Source organism: Lemur catta, chromosome 3 (assembly GCF_020740605.2).
Source record: "Lemur catta isolate mLemCat1 chromosome 3, mLemCat1.pri, whole genome shotgun sequence".
NCBI lineage: Eukaryota > Metazoa > Chordata > Mammalia > Primates > Lemuridae > Lemur > Lemur catta.
The window spans coordinates 108,487,057-108,510,825 of NC_059130.1; the positions used below are offsets into that span (position 1 = coordinate 108,487,057).

The window sequence follows — 23,769 nt, forward strand, 5'->3', positions numbered from 1 at the left end:
TGTGTGCCTGTAGGCCCAGCTATGTGGGAGGCTGAAGAAGGAGGATCCCTGGAGCCCAGGAGTTCGAGGCTGCGGTGAGCTGTGATCACGCCACTGCATTCCAGCCTGGAGGACAGAGCGAGACTGTGTCTCTGTCTCTAAAAAAAAGTCTTCAATAAGTAGTACTCATTAGGGCAAAACTGATGGTAAATATACTAAAACACTGTACTACAATGGCTTCTGACTTGGATGACATCGTTTAAATGAGAAAAATCTCATTAGTAAGGAGCCCCCTTTTATGAGACTTAATAATGCTAGGGGGTATGTATCAGGTCTCCAATTTAGGAGTTGGGGTAGCTAGAAGAAATTTGCTTTTCTCTTCTCCCTGTTGAGTTTTCATTAGGTTTAGATGAAAAACCAGTGTCAGGTAGTTCAAGAGAAAATTCTTGGAATAATTTTCTGTTGTTAGATTACTTTTTTTTTTTTTTTTTTTGAGACAGAGTCTCGCTCTGTTGCCTGGGCTAGAGTGAGTGCCGTGGTGTCAGCCTAACTCACAGCAACCTCACACTCGTGGGCTCAAGGGATCCTACTGCCTCAGCCTCACGAGTAGCTGGGACTACAGGCATGCGCCACCACGCCCAGCTAATTTTTTCTATATATATTTTTTAGTTGGCCAGATAATTTCTTTCTATTTTTAGTAGAGACAGGGTCTTGCTCTTGCTGAGGCTGGTCTTGAACTCCTGACCTCGAGCAATCCACCCGCCTCGGCCTCCCAGAGTGCTAGGATTACAGGCGTGAGCCACCGCGCCCAGCCTATTGTTAGATTACTTTGGGAGGAAAACATTCCCAGTTCTCCGTGGGTGTACCCTCCCATCCCCTCTGTGTTCTGGACCTTATGTGTAACATCAATTATAGTGACAGGTGCTCATCTTAGCTTTGATCACAGTACCAGAAAAGCCTTAGTGTTTTTTGACAGCTTTGTTGATGTACTGAAAATGTAATGAGTAGATATACATAAAACAGAAACAGGAATCTATCCTTCCTGTATATCTATATTCTTTCTAAAATATTTATTGAATCGAGTACCTATTATGTGTACTAAGCTACATTAAGTTCTGTGGAGGATAGGAAAAAAAAGTATGTGAATCAAATGTTGATCTCAGGATTTTGTAGGATGCTAAATCTTGAGATAGCAAGTGATAAATGGCCATTTCAGAAGAGGAAGAGGCCACACATGGCTGTGGGAATCAGGAATGCTTGGGGGTAAGCTGAAGATTTTGCAGCATTTCCGGTTTAAGTGTGAAAAAGGCCCTTTTGTGTGAGGCACAGAAGGGAGGAAGGTGGAGGCCATGACTGGGGACTGGCATGTAGCTGAGTATCATGTTATAGGATGCGTGGAGGGTTTTGGGGAATGGAGAGAAAGGGAAGTGGGACTCATGAATGTGCAATCTGAGTCTACACTTTATGATACAGAAGTAGAGAAATTATTGACAGTTTTAGGGCAAGCTGATATGATCACAGCTGTACTTTAAGATTAATCTAGAAGCTAGGTGTGGAATTGGTTGAAATAGGTAATGAATGGAGGCCTGACTAGCTAAGGCTAGGCAAGAGTTTAGGAGATACTGAACTAAGGTAGTGTGTTATTACTTCTGTAGGTTTGGGGAGTTTTGAAGCAAGTTTTGAATTAATACTTTGTTACTAATTCAACAGAACTGACTTATGTTGTTGGAGATGCTCAATGATGAGAATCTGGGCAGCTTTTCTTGATAAGACTCCTTAAACAATCCTCCTTAGGGGTGTTTATTAGATAGCATCATCCTTTCAGGCTGACTTGATGAAGCGTGAGAGTGCTGATTGGAAAGGTTTTTCATCCTAAAAGTCATCAAATTAATGCTATGAGTGACTAAGGAGGAAGTGGGGACTTGGTGATGATGCTGTGAGTGACTCCAAAAGTGGGAAGAGAATGAGTATGGGCCCTGAGAAGCATAAAGGAAGAGGAAGCATGGCAAAAAATTAAATAGCACTTTCATGTTTTCAGGCTTTGTCTGTGAGTGTGGAAAATGGGACTTCATACACAAATTCAAGACCAGAGTGACCGTTATGAAAAAAGGAAGTTGAGCCAAATTTGATTTGAAGGTCATCATGAATCATAAAAGAAAAAGGGAATTATATTGGTTTGAACAAACTTGTAGATAAATTATCAGAAGAGATAAAGATAAAATGAGGGCTAAACTGAATTTAAATGCTGCAGAACCATGAGAACATTTTACCAAGGGGGTTGGTCCTGTAGGAACCCTATGCCTCTTAGGCAGGCTTTCTTACACAGGCATACCTCAGAGATACTGCAGGTTCAGTTCTAGACCACCTCAATAAAGTAAGTCACACAATTTTGTTGGTTTCTCAGTGCATATGAAAGTTATGTTTATACTATACTGTAGTTTATTAAGTGTGCAATAGCATATGTCTAAAAAAACAATGTACATACCTTCATTAAAAATATTTTATTGCTAAAAATGCTAACTATTTGAGCTTTCAGCAAGTCATAATCTTTTTGCTGGTGGAGGGTCTTGCCTCAGTGTTCACGGCTGCCGACTGATCAGGGTAGTGGTTGCTGAGGGTTGGGGTGGCTGTGGCAAGTTCTTAAGATAAGGCAACAATTACGTTTGCTGCATCGATTGACTCTTCCTTTCACAAAAGATTTCTCTGTAGCATGCAATGCTGTTTATAGCATTTTACTCATGGTAGAACTTCTTTCAAAATTGGAGTCAATCCTCTCAAACCCTGCTGCTGCTTTCTTAAGTAAAGTTATGTACTATTCTCTATTCTTTGTTGTCATTTCAACAATATTCACAGCATCTTCACCAGGAATAGATTACATCTCAAGAAACCACTTTGCTCATCCATAAGAAGCAACTCCATTAAAGTTTTATTGTGAAAGTGCAGCAATTCAGTCCCATCTTCATGGTCTACTTCTTTTTGAGACAGAGTCTTGCTCTGTTGCCAGGCCAGAGTGCTGTGGTGTCAGCCTAGCTCACAACAACCTCAAACTCCTGGACTCAAGCGGTTCTCCTGCCTCAGCCTCCCGAGTAACTGGGACTACGGTGCACACCACCATGACTGGCTAATTATTTTTTTTCTATTTTTAGTTGCCCAGCTAATTTTTAGTAGAGACGGTGTCTTGCTCTTGCTCAGGCTGGTCCTTGAACTCCTGACCTCAAGCGATCCTCCTGCCTTAGCCTCCCAGAGTGCTAGGATTACAGGTGTGAGCCACCGCACCTGGCCCATGGTCTACTTCTAATTCAAGTTCTCTTGCTATTTCCACCACATCCACAGTTAGTTCCTCCCACTGAAGTCTTGAACGCCTCAAAGTTTATCGATGAAGGTTGGAATCAACTTCTTCCAAACTCCTGTTGAGGCTGATATTTTGACCTCCTCCCATGAATCTACGAATGGTTTTTTTTTTCTGTCAAGAGATGGGGGTATCGCTGTGCTGCCCAGACTGGTCTCAAACTCTAGCCTCAGCCTCCCGAGTAGCTAGGACTATAGGCGTGCATCCCTGTGCCCAGCTAACCATGAATGTTCTTAATAGCATCTAGAATGGTGAATCATTTTCAGAAGGTTTTCTGTTAACTTTGCCCAAATCCATCGGAGGAATCATCCACAGCAGCTATAGCCTTATGAAATATATTTCTTAAATAATAATAAGACTTGAAAGTCATAATTACTCCTTGATCCATGGGCTACAGAATGGATATTTTGTTAGCAGGCATGAAAACATCTCCTTGTACATCTCCATCAGGTGTATTGTCAATTGTCAGTGAGCAGGAGGTCTCAAGAATGGGCTTAAAATGTTGTTAACCATGCTATAAACAGATGTACTGTCATCCAGGCTTTGTTGTTCCCATTTATAGAGTGCAGGCAAAGTAGATTTGGCATAATTCTTAAGAACCCTAGGATTTTCAGTATGGTAAATGAGCATTGGCTTCAACTTAAAGTCACCAGCTGCATTAGTCCCTAAGAAGAGAGTCAGCCTATCCTTTGAAGCCAGGCATTGACTTCTCTCTAGCTATGAAAGTACTAAGTGGCATCTTCTTTATATATATTTTCATCTACATTGAAAATCTTTTGTTTACTGTAGCTATCCTCATCAGTTATCTCAGATCTTCTAGGTAACTTGCTGTAGCTTCTTCAGCAGGACTTGCCGCTTCACCTTGTACTATCATGTTATGGAGACACCTTCTTTCCTTGAACCTCATGGACCAACCTCTGCTAGCCTCAAACTTTTCTTCTACAGCTTCCTCACCTTTTTCAGCTTTCACAGAATTGAAATGTGTTAGAGCCTTGCTCTGGATTAGGCTTTGGCTTAAGGGAGTGTTATGACTGGTTTGATCTTCTATACAGACCACTTAGACTTTCTGCTTATCAGCAATAAGGCTGTTTTGCTTTCTTATCATTTGTGGGTTCACTGGAGTAGCACTTTTAATTTCCTTGAAGAACTTATTCTTTTCATTCATACCTTGGCTAACTATTTTGGTACAAGAAGCCTAGCTTTGACATCTCAGCTTTTGACATGTCTTTCTCACTAAACTTAGTCATTTCTAGTTTTTGAATTAAAGTGAGACACCTGTGACTCTTCCTTTTACTTGAACACTTAGAGGCCTTTGTAGGATTATTAACTGGGCTAATTTCATTGTTGTGTCTCAGGAAATATTGAAGCCCAAGGAGAAGGAGACTGGGGAACAGCCAGCCAGTGGAGCAGTCAGACACGTACATTTATTATTGCCATCATATACGGATGTGGTTAGTGGCACCCCAAAACAATTACAATAGTAACATCAAAGATCACTGATCACAGATCACCATAACAGATATAATAATAATAAAGTTTGAAATACTACAAGAATTACCAAAATGTGACACAGAAACACAAAGTGAGCACATGCTGTTGGAAAAATGGCACCGATAGATTTACTCAATGCAGGGTTGCCACAAACCTTCAATTTGTTAAAAAAAAAAAAAAAAAAAAACACAAAAAAAATGCCGTATCTGTGAAGCACAGTAAAGTGAAGCTCAATAAAATGAGGTATGCCTGTACTGTATAAAGTACTCACAGATGCTGCCTTTATTTTGAGGTATGGATCATTAGCTGAAGGACTTTGTACCTGGGTCCTTCTCAGTTCAGATGATCTGTCCTCACTCAGTCTTAACATTCCACTGAGATAAAAAGAGATCCTTGAAGCCATGGGTCTTCTGAGAGAGCTATAACTGGGATATTGTCACTTCTGACATCACTGTGACCTAAGGAAGAAACATCCTTCAACTAACTAATTGAGGTCTGGTAACCTATAGTTTTCTGTGAAGCTTCTTTACAGTACTTAGCATACTTGTTGTAATTTAAATAATTATTATTGGTCTATTTTCTCTCTAAACTTTACTGGAGCAGTCTGTTTTGTTCGTCACTAAATTCCCAGTACCTAGCATATAGGTGCTCAAATATTTGTTGGCATATTAACCCACATTATTTCACATAGCTAGGATGTGGCTCCTATAAAATTTAGAGAGCCATGTGCCAGCTTGGGCTTCCTTGTAATATGGCGGCCAGGTTCCAAGAGTGAGCATCTCAGGAGAGCAAGGCAGAAGTGCATGGCATTTTATGATCTAGTTTTGGAAATCGTATACTGTTTACTTATGTCATATTTTATTGGTCAAGGTAGTCACAAAGTTCTTTCCAAATTCAAGGTAATGGAATACGGATTTTGACACTTGATGGAAGACTGTCATGGTCACATAAGAAGAGTATGTGAAATGGGAGATCTTGTGTTGGCTATCTTTGAAAAAGAATCTGTTAAAGTTTGTAGTTTTCATCAAATGCCCCAAGTGCAGTGGTGTCATTGTAGCTCACTGCAACCTCAAACTCCTGGGCTTAAGCTATCCTCCTGCCTCAGCTTCCCAAGTAGCTGGGACTATAGGAACAGGCCAAGACACCAGACTAATTTTTCTATTTTTAGTAGAGACGGGGTCTCGCTCTTGCTCAGGCTGGTCTCCAATTCCTGAGCTCAAGCAGTCTTCCCACCTTGGCCTCCCAGAGTGCTAGGATTACAGGCATGAACAACCTCACCTGGCCCCTATTTTTCTCCTTATTATGTTCATATTTCCCTTTAAATCCTTGAGTATATTTAAGTTAGCTATTAACTTGTTTGTTAATTCTCTTATCCATGACATTTCTGAGTCTATTTCTTTTTTTCTTTTTAAAATTTTTTTCAGACTATAGCAGAAGAGATCTGGGTCTGTTTCTCTTAACAGATCCCACCCCCCGCCGCCCCCATACACACATCACAATTGTAGATATTTTACTGCTTCACATATCTAGTAGTTTTTTATTGCATGCTAGACATCATGAGTGCTATTGTTGAGTGTCTGGATATTGTTGTCTTTAAAGAATACCAAATTTTGTTTTGGCAGGAAGTTAATCAGCTTGATACTTTCAAAGCTTGCTTTTAAGCTTGTTAAGAAAAAAAAGTTTTGTTAAGGCGGATTTGGAATAGTTTTTGCTCTAGGGCTAGTTTAGTTCTACTACTAAAGGATGATTCTTCGTAGAGCTCTACTCAATGTTCCCGGTATTCAAGGTCATTGTTCTACTCTGGCTAGTGGGAACTCAAATCTTATCTCCCAGTGTGTGTGAGCTCTGGGAATTGTTTAACTTGCAATTCCAGTTTGTAGTTTTCTTGCCTGGCCTCATGGGGTTTCACTTAACATGTGTAGCTTAGTATTCAGTAATGGACTTGAATCGATCCCTATGCAGATTTCTGGAGGTCTTTCCCAGCCACCTCAGATTCCCCAAATTCCAGTCTCAATCTACTCATCAAAACTGCAGTGCTCTGCTTGGGTATATACACATTGTGGTCTGGAAAGTGCTTTCAGGCAGAAAGCTGAGGTGATCACAGGGCTCACCTCATTTGTTTCCCTTTTCTCAGGGATCTCAGTTATGTACTGCCTATTATCTGATGTATTTTTCATGCATCTTTGATGCAGTTTTCTGGTTGTGTATGGTGGGAGAGAAAGTTCTGTACCATTACTGCAAGTCTAAATTTGAATTTTACATCCAGGATTTTGTTCTTTTAAGCACTTAAAGTACAACTTAGTTTCCAAATGTAAAAATGAAATGAGGTCAACTTTGATCTAGAATTAATAATTTGGGTTCAAATTTCAGGCCTACCTCCATCTTGCAGCATGAATATTGGCAAATCTCACTTTTTCTTTGGCTGTAACAGCTAAATTGAATTGAGTATAACCCTATTCTCTGTACTTCTCAGGCATTCCATAACAAGCAAATGGAAGTAAAACAAATCACACTAAATGGATGAGGTTCTATTTATATATAGTTGACAAAACTCACTTCCTAAACTTCCCTTGCCTATCTCCCAGTACCACACTGTGAAGTATAAAAGGGCCTGAGATGAAAGTGTGGCAAGACTGGTGCTGTTCCATTGCTCTTCCTCTCAACAACAGTCAACTGTTACTGAATGCTTTCTATGTGCCAGGAACTGTAAGTCTTGTATGTGAATTCACTAAATTTGCATAACTGCCATATGGGAGAGGTACTATTATTGTCCCAATTCCACACATGAGAATGAGACAGAGATTAAGCAATTTGCAGATCATACAACTAATAAGTGGCAGTGGCAGAATTGAGACTGATTTGAACCCCAGCTGTGTGGCTCTGGAGCCATGCATACTCTTAACCACGATGTGACTATTTGAAAACTACTGAAAAATGCATTAACTGCTGCTGATATAGAATCATTAATGAAACTTAAATATAAAGGAAAGCACATCAACTTTGGAATCCCTTTAACAAATTTTGCTTGTTTAGTCAGCCTGATTTCCATGGGGAAGCAGAAAGACTGGGCTATAGTTAGAATATGATTCCTTAAAAGACAAACACAAAACACTGTCCAGATGGCAGGAAATGGAAGATGATGTCCAGCACAAACTACCCGAAGAATAGAATATAAGTGGAGTCTAGAGGGTCCGGTGTGGTTCCAAGAGGGTCACTGGTGATTATTGAGTCTCTCTTGTCTGGCAGCTCTTCTATTAATAGGTTCTATTATTCTTTTTCCCCCCTTCTCAGACACATTTAATGAAACCAGGCACCAAAATGCTAACACTCTTTCCTGGAGAAAGAAAGGCTAATATTTCTTTTACTCAAAGAAGAACTCCACCTACAAGCGTTCAACAGAGAAGCATAGCTTCCTTCTTCACCCTGCAGCCAGGTATGGTGACCTATCTGGGAATACTCCCGGTCTGAGAATACTTCATTATCCAAGGGGCAAAAAAGGAGTATGTTTATTTTTCCATATTGGAACATTTATGAGACATGGTCAAACTAGTGCATTGTGTTAAACTTAACTGACCTGTTGGAAGAGGTTATAAAACACAAGAAATCGCCTTTTTAAAAGCAATGTATACATACTTCTACAATCATACTTTTCTGGTTCCATTTTGCTCAGCTTAATATTAAATATTTGTATTCGCTGACAGAGCAGTGAGAAAAGGTGTACTTGGGAGTTGACCTGCCATTAGGTATATGTCTTGAGTTGGCCACAATGAGTAATTTGTATACGGTTAATTGGTAATTATTATTTCTGTATGAAGCTTCTCAAATTATTCAAAGATTCAAAGCTGCTTTTTTCATAGAAAGGTTGGCATAAAGTTGAGTTTTGTCTCATTGTTTGGCAGGTTCTTTGCTTGGATGTCCCTGTTCAGGGGAGCAGCTGCCTCTGAGCAGGCTGGGCCTTCCAGAGCTAGTTCCTGCCAGTTGGAGAGTGCTGGGAGGAGTGGTTCGCATAAACCTGCAAAATGCACTCTCCCTTCTCTAAATGAAAACTTAAACACCCTTTTGCTTTATGTAACACGGACAGATTTTTCTCAAAAACACTTTTTCTACTGACAAATTCTGGTATATTTTATAGTCTACATTGAATTCTTAGGCAAAGTTGAGAATTCTCACAAAACACATAGTTTCTGTAGTATAATGCTTGTTGGAGAAGGAAAGAGAAAATCATTTATTCTGCTTTGTTTGTAATTAGATCTTGGTATAATCTGGGGAGAGTTGGGAATTCCAGATCATTCATCCTTAAGGCAGAACAGGATCCACTCCATGCCTGATAAAATGGACAGGCTAGATACTAGTAGTTGGTTTATTCCTGTCCTTCCTACTGGTTGATTTAGCATCCTAATTGTGTCTTTACTCCTTTTCCCATGAAACTCATAGGAAGTAGGGAACCTACATCCTTCATACTGTCACCAGAAAAGTTTCTCAGAGTTGGATAATGTGATCTTTGCAACCTTACAAAACTAGTGTGTTGAGCATGCTTTTTTTTTTTTTTTCTCCCTGATCCCCCTGACCCCCGAGCATGCTTCTTTAAGGGTAATATCCAGCAGTATATATTTGGTCAGGATAACTATTTAGTAGAAACCACATGTAAATAAAAAATAAAAGCAAAACTAATGTGTCCTATGTTAAACTCCACAAATGAACACTCAGCTGGAAAAGTAGGCTATGGTCTGATGATACGCCATGTTTGACTTTATTAGGTAGTCATGGGAAGCATCCATATATTTGAGTAGGGGAATAGAAGATCTGTATTTTAGAAGATCATTCAGGAGAGAACAGTGAGATTGAAAAGGAGGAAGATCAGTTACAAAGTTATGTGAAGAGTTTGAGTAAGACTCTTGCACTAGGTAGTAATAGTAGCTGATATTGATTTCAGAAAAAGCCAACTAAATCCTGCTTGTTCAGGGCACGATTATTCCCACAGAATAATATTTGTTCATTCCTGTTTTCCTAGGAAAGACAAATGGTGGTGACCAGAGGAGTGTTTCATCTCATAGAGAAAGTCAGATCAACAAGGAGTCTAAGAAAGATGCAGCCCAGCTAGACCATTTGATCCAAGGCTTAGAGGATGGTTGCGTGGCACCCCCTTTAGCCACTTCAACCCCTGCAGACATCCAGGAATCTGGACTTTCTCCTCAGTCCCTCCAGACTTCTGGCCACCCCAGAACGGGAACCCCATTTTTGTCTGTGTTATCTTTGCTCCAGCCTGATACCCTAAATTGTGCTGGAGAGAGTAATGCCTCACTGGCTTTTTCCTTCACTCAGGACTTGGAAAGTTCTTGTTTGCTGGACCAAAAGGAGGGAGAGAGGGATTCTGCCAGGAAAAGAGAATGGCTTCATGAATCTAAGAAGAACCATCAGGGCATGGAGAAACACTGTCAGCCCTTAGACAAGACTAAATTGGAAAGGAAGGAGTCTGCCAAAGAAAACAGGCAGGCCCCTGTTCTTCAACCTTACAGGGAATCCTGGAGTGGAAAGAACACAGAATCAGTGAAACAAAGCCCTTGTCCTGTTTCTGTGTTTTCCTGGGATGGTGAAAAGGACAAGGAGTCCTGGAGTCAGCTTTTTACTGAAGATACTCAAGGCCAGCGAGTCATTGCCCACGACACTAGAACTCCTTTCCAAGATGTAACCAGTAACTGGAATCGGGGCTTAGGGCAGTTTCCTAACAGCCCTTGGCCTCAGTACCAGGATGGGCCAGCACAGTTAAATCTGAAGCCTGATTCACTCTTTACCCAGGACTCTGAAGGTAACCAAGTTATTAGGCACCAATTCTAAATGTTTTTATGAGTTGTTAAAAGTACCTTGAAATGGCAGATAACGTAGGGAATTATCTTATAGTTGGTGGGGGTGGAGGGGGTAGTAGAGCGAGTTTGTTTAGGTGGGAAGGAGGGATGGAATGAACCTGTTGTCATTATTGAGCATTTCTCTGTGCAAATAAAGCAGGTGGTGCCATTATCAAGACAGTGTGATTGGCATGATGGCTTCCCCTTAAGAAGGTGACTAGTAAATTCCCTGAAGGAGTCTTTGATGAGTGCAGAGAAGGTAGGGTGGGTATTTATCCCTCCGCTGAAGAGCTTGTTACTCAGCCTGCAGAGCCACCTCTTTGCTCTTTTAGTTGCCTGGCTGGAACTTTGCTTCTTGTGGATGTGTTCTTTTAATCTCTGGTTGTAATCTTACCCACTCAACCTAAGCTTGGGATGATTATCCCTGACCCCTTTTTGAATAAGGCAAATCTCCCCACAACCCAGGTGTGTGGGAGTGAGTAGAGAGAGAGGTAGAATGGTGGTAGTTACTTTATCTGTGTAGCATTTTAAATTTATGTACTCTGTTTAAATACCTCTCCCTAAGTTATTCTTTTCCCACAAGGTGGAAGAGGGCCTTTTTAAAACTATGATTCTAAGTAAATGTTTCCAAAGCTGGCTCTGGTGGTAATTAAAACATTACCAATTTTATTTTTGAAAAAAATGACTTTTTTTTTTTCAGTCCAAAAAATAACATTTTAATAGTACATGCTGTCATTGCCCTGGGTCTGATCTGAACACCGGTCTGGTTTGACTTATGTTCTATCCAAGGCATTATCCTTGGCAGTTTCTCGTGTTGCAGGTGTGGTATCTAAGAGGCTTAAAAAACCTCTAGGCGGCAAATTTGCAGGTTATAGGATGGAACATTTTTTTTAAGAGTTTAGGGCAAAGTCTCTACAGAAAGGGGGAAGAAACCCCTTAGGGAAGTTTTCTCTTATAAGGTCAGGACCTTATAAGGAAAGAGAGGAAACCAGAAGCCTGTTTAAAAAAGTTTCTAAAATTAAGAGGAATCCTGTGTCTCTGAGGGATACTGTGTAATTACAACTCAAGAGATGGACACAGCATATGCATTAGCTCTCCAAATCCTTCCTTTAATGTCAGGTAGTACTTCAACCCAAACACACACAGTATACATACCATAGAGAAAGGGACCTGAAGGCATCTGAGTCATGCATGGTGTGGTAGGTACAAACCGTGGCCCAACCTAAAGGAGCAGTCAGGGGCCTGGAAGAAAGATGGTATGTTCTTTCCCCTCCCTACCAGGCTTAAACTGAAGTCCGTGGAAGAGAAAGTTTTTAATCAGTGGAACCAATGAGACCCCCAAGGCCTTGGAGGGTAGATTTAATTGTTCAGTATTATAAAATATGTTTAAGAACAAAACAGCCCAGGCCTCCCAGCGCAGCCCAAGTGTTGGCTGGTTCAGTGGTCCAACCTCTACATCTAGAGAGGGTGATTGCAGGGCATTGGTGTAGGTTTTTGATGGAGCAGCGTAAGATTTTCCCTGCCTTGCCCTGTGAACATGTACACAAACATTTAAAGCCCCTTCCGCTCTATCCTGCTCTGCTGCAAGGAAGCCACTGAGAGCGAGTGACAGCTGGGCACAAAGTGTCCAATGAAACCATTTATGGGGTCTAATGCAGTGAAGTCATTCATTTAGGACCTATTTTCACACAGGGATGAGGAAAAAACAGAAAGTTCCGTCTTACCCTTTAAAACTGAGACACTCCATTCTACATGATTACCTGTAATAAATCACAGGCCTTAGCTTCTGCTAGGCTTTGAAGTATGGGAAACATATAATCCGGCTCTTCTCTTTCAGTCCAAGCTCTAGCTTGTCAGCAAGACTGTTGCAGAAGATTTCTCATTGAGAGGCAGAAACATCTGCGGTGAGGAAGGCAGCTATTAAAGGAATTCCAGGAGCATCAGACTGAGTTTGCAGGGCTGAGTGTTGTCAGTTTCCTTTTCTACTGGTATCTTCTTCCTTCAGAGCAAACTTCCTCCTTAGGACCTCAGAGATAAGCACAGCAGGGTCTTCCTCCTTCAATAAACTCCGGTTCCTGGAGACACAATAATAATAGCTTATCTTTATTGAGTACTTACTCTGTCCTGGACAGTATTCTGAGTCTTTGCATACATTATCTCACTGAATCCTCACAACAGCCTTAGGAGGTAGGTGCTATTAAAATTCCCTTTTATAGATGAGGAAACCAAAACACAGAGAGGGTATACAATTTGCCCAAAAGTCACTAGTCACTCAGCAAGTAAATGGTGAATCCAGAGTTCGAAACCAAACTAGCTGGTTCCAGATCTCCTCTCTTAACTAAAATGCTTTACTGTTTTCGAAAATGGCTATAAAGCATAGGCAAAGTAAATGACCATCAATCTGTTAAGAGTTGGTCTCTGATGGCTAAACTTTTGCCCCTACCTTTTAGCCCTATCTTAGTAGCATTTCACCAGTCAGCAGGGGAGGTGACTGATGACTCTTGGCCATTCTGACCCCTAATAGTTCTGGGGAAAATGTATGCTAAGGGCCAGGCGCGGTGGCTCACGCCTGTAATCCTAGCACTCTGGGAGGCCGAGGCGGGCGGATCGTTGGAGCTCAGGAGTTCGAGACCAGCCTGAGCAAGAGCGAGACCCCGTCTCTACTAAAAATAGAAAGAAATTATATGGACAGCTAAAAATATATATGGAAAAAATTAGCCGGGCATGGTGGCGCATGCCTGTACTCCCAGCTACTCGGGAGGCTAAGGCAGAAGGATCGCTTGAGCCCAGGAGTTTGAGGTTGCTGTGAGCTAGGCTGATGCCACGGCACTCATTCTAGCCTGGGCAACAGAGTGAGACTCTGTCTCAAAAAAAAAAAAAAAAAAAAAAAAAATGTATGCTAAGGATTTCCTACTACCCTGTCTCCCGCTCAGGGGAGCTGAAAGGTTTTTTAAATAAGAGATCCAGAATTATAGCAAAGTATTCAGAACAATAAGGAACTCGTGGGAAGAAAACCAACTCTATGGGGGTAGTCTCAAATTATCTGATACACCATATATAAGAGGGTCATGGATACCTGTAAAATAGATGCTTGAAATTCTAGTGAACTTACATACATCCCCATTCATCCCCATGAAGGTGTTTTACTGGTCATTAGGCAAGATATAGGGCCAAGATTGTCTATTAAACCTTGAAAGCAAAAACAAGAGGAATTGCCTTTGGTCTGTTACATTTCTGAATCTATACTGACTGGGCTACTTTCCCGTTCTTAGTCATCAACCCAGCTCCTTCCAGTCCCAGAACACAAGCAAGAAGGGGTTGGCAGCAGGGGTCTTTTTTTTTTTTGAGACAGCATCTCATTCTGTTGCCCAGGCTAGAGTGCCGTGGCGTCAGCCTAGCTCACAGCAACCTCAAACTCCTGGGCTCAAGCAATCCTCCTGCCTCAGCCTCCCAAGTAGCTGGGACTACAGACATGTGTCACCCATGCCCGCCTAATTTTTTTCTATATATATTTTTAGTTGTCCAGCTAATTTCTTTCTATTTTTATTAGAGACGGGGGTCTCACTCTTGCTCAGACTGCTCTCGAACTCCTGACCTTGTGCTATCCTCCCGCCTCGGCCTCCCAGAGTGCTAGGATTACAGGCGTGAGCCACCACGCCCAGCTGCAACAAGGGTCTTGGATCTTATTTGTCTAAGAGAAAGTTTGAGAGTCAATCTATAAAACACTTTGACTGGAAGAAAATTCAGGGAAGACCAAAAGCAGCAGCAGCAACTGAATTTGGGAATGTAGGAGACCAAAGAGCTGCAGGTCAGTATGACCAACCCTGGTTAGGGCCAGAGAAAGAAGGTAAGAGTGACTTCCTAAAGGAGGTAGCCACTTAGCCTGGTCTAGTTTTCAGTGGGAAATGGGGCCCAGGAAACAAAAATAGATCCTTGCACAGAGTACGTAATGTTCCCTTTAATAGGAACTTCATCAACTCAGGAGAAAAATTTCACCTCCCGGTACCTAGAACAGCTTTATATCTGTATTAACAAACACAACTGCACACCCTGGGCACTGGCCATCAAGGTCTAGATCTCAAACTTAAATGCCCAAACCTACATTTGAACCAGCTCCTCTGGTGAGTCCTTTACAGCTGCTCAAGTCACACTTGGACAAACACTGTGCAAGGGGGGTGACTCCCTGAGACTTTTCTGCTAAATGAGTTTTTCCAGGTAGGTATTACCCAAATCCCCTCATATGCCATCAGAAAAACCTAGAGCTTCACTCATTGGGGATTCTGTTTTAGTAAGTTCAAGGTGTATTTTTAATGAATCTGAGCAATTCTGATAAGCAGCTAGGTTTAGGAACTACCCATGAGTCTCCAAAGCCTTGTCCTCAAATCCCTGAATTTGCAGGGGTGGTTTGCATAATGGACCACTGTATTTTAAAGCAGGCAGAAACTCCCAACTTTATGAAATTCTCTTTCTACGAAAAGTCTACCAATCTGAGATACCAAAACACATGTCATGCAACCCCCTACTCTGAAAGGTGGAACATGAGGACACTGTCACTAGCAGTATGAGAACTGAAGTGGTTAAAGCCACCTGAAGACAAAAGTTGGACTGGATGAGACTTCTTGTAAAATCCCTACTAGTCTAATATTTGGTTGGGGTGACCTAACCCGACAAATGTGAAATGTTGCTCTTTCCTCAAACCAGGACCCCAGCACTAGCAGCAGGTAGTCAGCAAGCTTTGAGAACGATGTAACATGGCTACTACTGAGGACTTACTATGTAAGTATGTTGTATTAGATCACTGACCACGGGCAACTTAAAGAATAAATAGATCACCAGACCTCATCAAATACTTACAGATCTTGGCTCTGTTTCATCCGGTGAAAGTCCTTCAGGATACCCATCATGTCTGCAAAGCTGCTGGCTTTGGACAGAGAGATGCAGTCATCCTCTTCAGACGAGCTGCAGGTAGTTTTGTGTTCTGGTTTGCAACATTCAGGGCTGGCAGAACAAAGCAGGGGGACTGATGGAAGCTCAGGTACCTCTACCTCTGTCTCCTCGGTGATGTCACTAATGACAAAGGAAGTTGTAGAGTGGAATGAGGATCCAAAACAAGGTAAGGGAGAAGAGACATTTGAACTTCCTGGAGATAAGAAATCTGGCGTTAATGAAGCCGAAGCTGAAAGAGAAAACAATAGGCATGGATGGACATTGGGACTAAAATACAGTAGCAATATCTTCTCCCCACAGCACTGTCTACAGAATATTCATTTCCTGGGCTGACACCATGACATTTTATAACAGCCAGGATAGTATCTGTAGCTACTACACTTCTCACTCAGGACCTCAGAAAGATACAGAAATACTGGGCATTTCCAGTGTTTCAAGAGGGCCGAAAAACCCAGCCCAAAAGGTCTTGGCTCCTAAAAGCTCCCATTCCACAGTAGGCAATGGAATGACAGTCCTGTCTTAGGCTGGGGCAATAGTGACAGAGTTAAGGCCTGATTTGTCCTTTTCTCTAACTGGGCTTAGTGCTTTTGACTATGCTCCCTTGAATCTTGCTATCTATGAACTAGAACAAGTGTTCTAAGCAAAACTAGAATGGTAACTAAGTCCTCTGAGTTTCCTGAATTTCAGTGGGGAGTATTTCCTCAATTTCTAAAGTTTAAAAAGCACTCTGATTTTTCATAAACTACTTCTGCTTATCTCTTCAATGACAAAGAAAAGTAGCCAAGAAGTATAAATGGAAAATTTGAGTGCAATTCTTCCATAAAACTTCCATGTGAGAATTAAATACATGAAGATTTCAAAGGGAACAGCATGGTTTTCATGTGCTGTACCAAATGATAAGTTTGGAAGCTACTATATGACTTTAAGTCAATGAGGAGTGGAAAAAATGAGGATGGGGGGAATATTAGGATAAACCCTGAGCATCTTGGGAGAGATCCACCTGTTGGCTATCCATGCCTCTGGTCAAGGCAGGCTCCCATCAATTTCCGGTGGTTCCACTTAAGAGCAGACAGAAAGCTGGAGGGATAGAGAGGTGATCTCTGGTAGAAAGGCCAAGGAAAGGGAAGATAGGTGTTTATAGGGAATATGTTTCTTAGTGGTGGTGGTGGTGGTGAATACTTATTTTTCACATCAAAAAGAAAAGCTGCTTTAGGCTTATGGAAGATGTGATCTTAAAGACATGTGGAAGAGGGTGTTGGTTTTTGTGGCTAAGGGAGGGAATCTGCCTGAGACCATAGGTTAAATGAAGATTTTTTCCTAAGCAAACCATTCAGTCCAAAATGGCTGGTGGAAACCATCCAAGAGGCACGACAGGCTAGCCAAACCTCAGGACAACCTCAGAGGTCTGGGCCTAAGTCTCTCTAAACCAGGGACCACCGTTTTCCTTATCCTTATTCTTCCCAAAAGCCCAGGTGAAGGGACAGCCTGCTAAACTCTGGCCCTGGCTCAGGGGCTCCTACCTGCATCAGCTGCTACTATCTTGGCAATCTGGCTGCGCAGGTGACTCAGTTCATCCTGCAACTCAGTGGTGCGGCTTAGGGCTGGCAGGGCTGGCTTCTTCAGGGCCAGGAGCCTCTCCTCTGACCCACGCAGGTTGGGCACTGAGGCATTGCGCTGCATGACAATCAGGGGGCTGGGCTTCCAGGTATGCCTCAGGGGGCGTGTATCACTCCTGCACCAGGGAAAGACAATTAATGTTAGTCAGAGACAACTGACCACTGCACCCCTCTAAAATTCCTTCCCCTACTCCCAGAGTAAGACACTCAGGTTATGCGTCCCCTCTGAGCCCACAGCTCTCATTCCTATTGCCCTCAGCCTCTCACAAGTACCCTCCCTGCTGCCTGCCACCTATTCTGGGAAGAAGCTCCCCACTCCCCAGCAGACTGGCTACTGCCTCAACTACCTGACCCGGGCATATGTCTCCTCTTCATCTGCAGCAATCCAAGCAATGTCAGCCAAGGTAGGGACTGGGGGCACATCTCTTAAACACAGGTCAGAGATATTGGGCAGAGTCTACAGGGAAGCAAAATTCATCAACAAACATTTACTGACACCATGATGAGCCAATCAGAAACTTTGCATAATACATAGGAGGGCAACTTAATCTAGCACTGGGTGTCAGGAAAGCTTCCTAGAGGGGAGCAGAAGGGGGTTCCTGGTCAGAAACAGATTGAATAAGAGGCCAGATGCACAAGAGTCTGTGGGATTACAAATAGCTCAGGGTCTTCAGTGGGACTGGCCTCACTTACCTTTTAATGGAGATGGCCACTGTCTAAAAGCACCATGCCCTCTGGTGAGAATATAGGTGCACAGTCATCAACAACCTGTTACAGCAACAGGAAATTTCTCCTGACTGGCTGTTTATAACACCTTTATAGCTAATTGGGATCTACATTGTTACAGGAATGTTGTTTTAAGCAAACCTGATAATTTGAATATATTTAGATAAAAGAAATGATTAATTATACAAAAGGAACCATAATAGGATTTCTTAAAATAGCCTTCAACCCAAATGAACAACCAAGGAATAGAAATGCTGAATAAATGACACTGTGTTAATTGAAAAATCAGGAGGATTCAATCATACATTGATTGTGATTACAACAAAGTGATAAACATGCATCCAGAAAAAGAAAGGAACTATATTAGGACATCAACAGTTATTTTGTAATGACTGTGATTATAGGTAATTATTTTCCTCTTCTACTTTCCGTAATTTAATATTTTTATATGGTTAAATTTTAAAAATAAGATTCCCTTAAATAATATTTAACATAATCTAATTTACAGCAGACATCTAGGGTTAATAATAGTTAATAATAAATGCACACCTACACATGAGTTAAATTCATCTGTTTTTGCTACAAATTGGTAGATGGATCAGGGGTTGATAGCTCTTGCATTTAGTAGGGAACCTGGGACTCACGGTAGTTAAGTGATATGCCAAGGTCACACAGAAGAGGACTTCCACTGGCCTAGGAGCTACTGCTAAGATGGGCCACTTAGGAGAAGCCTCCATTTGCTTTTCTGGATTAGGTCTGAATGTTCCTTTACTCTTGGCAATTAAATGATTTGACACATACAAAGTACTTAGCACAGTGCCTGACACAGTATGTGCTCAGTAAATGTCAGCTAGTATTACAACTACAACTCACACATACTCCTGGCTCTGTGGGAACCTGTGCCCTTCATTGTCTCTGTCTCTGACAATCTGGCCAAAGGACTGGAGAGGGTACAGCTGAGTGTGGGGCAACCTCCACGGAGTCAGTCATACTCCCTAGCCATCTTTCCCTTTGTTTCTGACGCTACTTAGGCAGCTAGGACCACATCCTACCCAGGCCCTTTGGGCAATTCTGGATAACTGGCAATCTGGGTCATGGGACAGCTCTCCCCAACCCTGTTCCCCAACACACACTTCCAAACCCATTCCTAATACCAACCCTAACATCTTTTAACTCTAGATACAGTTCCTACACATACTTTGCAGTTTAGCATCTGATATTCAAATACAGCTCATTCATTTCTGTTTCTACCTCAGTCCATATCCTTTCATGCACATATTTCTCTCTCCTTTGTGTAGACACACAGCAGAAGCATTTCTTTGTGTCCCGGCTCCCTAAATGCGGACACCTTAATCATCTAGCCTGGAGCTGGTGCTTAACCATTAGTTCCTAGGGGGAAGCAGCTGGCACTAATAAATGCTACTTAGTTTTCCTTTAAGGAAGGGGGTCTCAGAGACTTGGGCCAGGCAGGAATCTCTGCTGCTCATTGGGAGCTAAAGGATCCCTAGACACAGGTAAGAGTGAAGTAGCCCAGTAACGGAGTAACCAGACTGGCCAGAAAGAGAAGGCTGAGGAATTATGGCCTCAGAGAAACTAAAAATAGCGGCTAAGTGACCAACTCTTAGGGCCGGTGAAGAAAAGTAGAGTTTAACTCAAGAGTCACAACATTCAGTGTCCCAGGTGGAGACCTGCCAGGTTGCAAGGAAACAGCAGAGCACAGACAAAACTAGTGTGGAGATCTGGTTCAGCAAGGGCCTTTGGCCTGCTCTGATAAACTGGACTGCTACAGCCTGATGAAATCAGTCAGTTAGAGGCAACAAAGACGCAAGATTATTAATTTGTGAGCAAACTGGAAATATGACTTGTGGTCACAGGTTTATATGTGATCAGGAAGGCACAGTGACCAGGATTCATTATAAGCACTTAAATATTTCTTGACAAAATGATAAAGTGACCAGGAAACAACTTGCCTTGGCAATGCCAAGGGGTCCAGGGCACAGAAGCAGCACTATCCCCCCCATACTCTGAGCCTCTACTCTCCTTGCCCTTCCAGTATACTCACCTCAAAAGATGCCCGGGGACAGGGTTTCAGGGGTAGGTTGGTCCCGATTCTTCTCACTACACTTCGAGCAGCCCCATGTGGCTTGTTTTGCCAGATTGGGATAGTCTAGAGCAAAGAGAGACAAAGGCAGCCATAACCTGAAAGACAATGAGCCCAACTACTATCCTCCAGGGAAACTTAATTCCCTAACTAGGGGCAGGACACTCTGAGGTGGGGGGAGTACGTCAAGTCTCAACTGTGAGTGACAGTAGGTTCCCCAGTTGCCAGCCTTCATGTTGGCCAGCCACCCAAGGGGACACCTGCTGCTACTAAGGCAGTCAATGTTGGGAGGACCTAGTGAAAGGGTGAGGGATTAGGTAGGTGTAGGGATCGTTCAGGTTTTCCTCCCCTCTGTCTGTACAAAAAGGCTGAAACACACCGACTCCTAAAGTGCCCCAAGGTCATAGTTAGTTCTTCCTGTGGGGAGAGGATGGAAGGGCAGTCTAACTCCAATTCCAGGCCTCGGGGGAAGGGAAGAAGTAACTGGAGAGTTTCAGAACCTCATACGGAACACTTCAGCTGGACCAACCTTCCCCACCATACCCCTGCCCTGGGAATGCCCCTTACCACATTGGCTTCCATTCCTGACATTTCAACCAGCTCCTGCACTTGAAGGACAAGGCAGTTGCAGCTTGGGGAGGCGAGAGGTGTGATTCCTTCATATCAGGCCATCTAGAGGAACACCAGCTTTCCCTTCCTGTGAAACAATCCCCACAGTGGGGACTCAATGGTCACCACACAAGCCCCACAAAACCGGGCCCTGCAGAGCCATGACTAACACCAAGTGTTCTTTGATGGTTTACAGGGGAGAAAAACAGCCCAAGAGGCTGCCTTCACCCAACCTTGGCTTCACCCAGTCCAGACCCTTAACGGTTCTGTTCCAGACTTGCTGGGTGAGCTTGGCCAGCCCAGGGAGCCTTCATAGGTCCTAAGGTTTCCTGAAGCAAAATTTCTAAAGATGTAAACCAAATGATTTGGTAGCTACAAAGCTCATGGGAGAGCCAAACTGTGGATACCCTCTAAGCTCAGGATTCATTCTTGAAGACAAGATGTAAAAGCACAGCATATGCCACCCAGCCTAACACTGCTGGGCTCCTACAAGGAGAGATCAGAGAGAACAGGAGAACAAATAGCAGCTCATGCCACTCTCAGTCTACTGGGCTACAAGGAAAAAGAGCCAAAAATTTTTATCCTGGCTCAGCCATTAACTAGCTTTCTGAATGTTGGTTTCTCCATCTATAAAAAGGGAACAAGCAAAGCTGCCATTCTAGGTTAACTTAAGGGTCACTGGGTGAAATGGGGGATTTTGAAGTGGTTAATGAACTGTTTGTTAAAACATGACACAGATGGGTCAATCACTCCTGACTACTCTTCACAATTGCCCTTGCATGGTGAACAGATGCAATCAATGAATGAGCTATTCCCTTGTTCATCAAACACCAACAATAACCACTTGTGCCAGGCCTTGTGCTAGGCACGGTGGGGGCTGTGGGAAGAGTAAGACAGAGTCATCCTCTCAAGGAACTCACAATCCACAGAGAGATAGGACATGAATATAGAAATCCCAGGAAAGGCTGAATATCACTACATCTAGAGTTATACGCCTAGAGAGGGACACTAGGCAGGTGGCCAGATGGGTTCAGCCCTCTGGCCCCAAGGCCCTGTTGTGAGTTTACAGGGAGTAGGAAGGGAAGAAAAACAGGAGCAAGAGCACACAGGTCCAGCACAGGCAGGTGAGGGATATGTAAAGAGCAGCAGAGGATGATAAGGCTATAAGAGTAGACTGGGGGTCAAGTCATGAGAGCTAGGAATGCCTGGGTGAGAAGGCACTGGGGAGCTCCAGACAGGCTCTGAACAGGGCAGGGACTGGACTGACAAAGCAGCTTTTTCTGGAGACCTCCCTTGGAGAGTCCCTTTTCCACCCTTGGGAGAGTTAGGTGTCACTCACTTTATGATGCACACAGGGAAAGGAAGCCAGAGAGAGGAAAGGACTTGTCTAAGGTCAACACAGTGGTCATGCCAGTAGAAAGCACCTAAAGTCTGCTCTTGCATGGGCTCCATCTTGTCACCTCAGTTCAAGCCTTTTATCAAAGTCCCTCTGTGTGCCAGGCTCTATGCTAAACATCAGTGCTGGCCCCAAGTTCCACGTCACAGCGCTATCCTGTGTTTCTCACTTTGGTCTTTACAGCCACCTCCTCTCCAACCTTACTTACAAAGACTCAGTTGGTCCTAACCTTCACAGAACACCAGAGGGATCTTTCCCAAACACACTGCTAATCATATCGCTCATTTGTTTAAAACTGGCTTGCTAGTGCCAACGGGATAAAATCTAGATTCCTCAACATGGCCTGCAGGGCCCTCCACAATCAGGCCCAACCTCATCTTTCTCTGCTATCTCTAGGCCAAACTCATTGCAGCCAACGCCCCTGCTGTCCCCCTTGCCCTCCGCCCTCCAGCCACCCTGGCCTTCCTTTTGCCCCCATCACACCACCTCTGAGCTCTTGTCCACACTGTTTCCTCTGCTTGAAACACCAGCACCGCCTTCACCGCGCTCATTCTTCATCATTCCACAGCTCAGCTCAAGCATCACCTCCCTTCCGTGTGGCAGGGTCAGGTCCTTTCCTGTGCGTCCGCAGCACCCTGCCTTTCCTTCAGAGCCCTCTCCCTAGGTAACTCTGTAATCTGCCCTTTGTCTGAAGGGCTGGGATTGCCCCGCGCACAGCACGGTGTCCGCCTAGGACACAGTAAGCACTTAAATGTGTCGAATTAAGAAATGGAGGGGGAACATCAACTTAGCTTTGAACACCCCCCCAACACACGTCACTGGTTAAGCGAAGGCTCTTTCCCCAGTTCGCTGGCAGCACTGGCGGGTTCTTACCACCCCTGCGCTCCCACAGCCCCCAGGAGGCTGTCGTCATGATCTGTTTACTCGCGTCTCCCTTAGGAGACTGCGAGCTCCTCCAGAGCCGGCCTCGTCTCAGCACCGCCGGTCCCGGGCGCCCCACGGAGGCCGCGGCGCTCAGTGAAACTTTGCCGAGCTCTCCAGCGGCCGGAGACCTGCGCCGACGGTGTCCCGCGAGGGCCCAAGCAGCCGCGCGGGGGAAGCCGCCGCAAGAACCTGGCCCCTGCCGCGCCTCCCCTCCCCCGCAACAGCCGACCCGACCGGGCCAAGGTCGGTCAAGTCCTCGCCGCCTGCCCGGCGGCCCTGGGACCCACAGGCCCAGGATCCGTGTGCGCGGGAGCCTCCGAGCCGGGGCCGAATCTCAGAGGGAGCGGCAGGGCAGCCCGGCCTGTCGAGGAGCCAGGCCGAAACGAGAAGCCTCTGGGTCTGGCTCGGTCACCGTTTGCTGGGTGACTTGGACGAGCAATTACCCCTCGGGGAGTCAGTTTCTCCCCTGGCAAATGAGGCGGACAACAGCAGCTCCCGGGTGAACAGGGGCCGCGGGCTCCGCACAGCGCCTAGCACCGAGGCCTTGCGGGAAGCCGGGCCGGAAGACCGCGATACCACCTCCCAGGTGACCCTACAGCCTCTCTCACCTCAGACTCGGGCTCCGGGCTCTCACCTCACGGCCCCTCCTATCACAGGGCGGCCGCTCTACCTCAGCTGCCCTCACTTCCGCTGACCCGCCCCCCGGAAGCGATCCTTTGCAGCTGCGCACCGAGCCGCGCCCCCACGAGCCCTCGGGAGGCGGTCCTGGCTCGGGGGCGGGGCGAGCA

The 23,769-nt window shown here is 44.2% G+C and overlaps 2 protein-coding genes across 5 annotated transcripts in view; one reads left to right on the plus strand and one right to left on the minus strand.

The window, feature by feature from the left end:
• Positions 1–12,570, plus strand: part of LOC123634387 (aurora kinase A and ninein interacting protein) — a 25,215-nt gene extending 12,645 nt beyond the window's left edge. Inside the window, exons 2-4 of the mRNA XM_045545937.1 lie at positions 8,111–8,252; positions 9,831–10,625; positions 12,500–12,570. Coding sequence (XP_045401893.1) covers positions 8,111–8,252; positions 9,831–10,625; positions 12,500–12,570 — 1,008 coding nt within the window. The remainder of the gene's footprint in view (positions 1–8,110; positions 8,253–9,830; positions 10,626–12,499) is intronic.
• On the minus strand, positions 11,747–23,688 carry MTFR1L (mitochondrial fission regulator 1 like). 4 transcript variants are annotated; one of them, XM_045545932.1, is made up of 7 exons: positions 23,590–23,688; positions 20,620–20,749; positions 20,014–20,118; positions 17,573–17,682; positions 17,130–17,341; positions 15,517–15,838; positions 11,747–12,737 (listed from the first exon to the last, which is right to left on the minus strand). In XM_045545932.1, exons 2-7 carry the CDS (start codon positions 20,641–20,643, stop codon positions 12,632–12,634), a joined length of 879 nt encoding a protein of 292 aa, XP_045401888.1. In that variant the 5' UTR covers positions 20,644–20,749; positions 23,590–23,688; the 3' UTR covers positions 11,747–12,631. The 4 variants fall into 4 exon arrangements, with proteins under 4 accessions (XP_045401888.1, XP_045401891.1, XP_045401889.1 ...); XM_045545935.1 differs by lacking the exon at positions 23,590–23,688 and adding an exon at positions 22,931–23,578; XM_045545933.1 differs by lacking the exon at positions 23,590–23,688 and adding an exon at positions 22,544–22,923.
• Between the last annotated feature and the right edge of the window lie 81 nt (positions 23,689–23,769).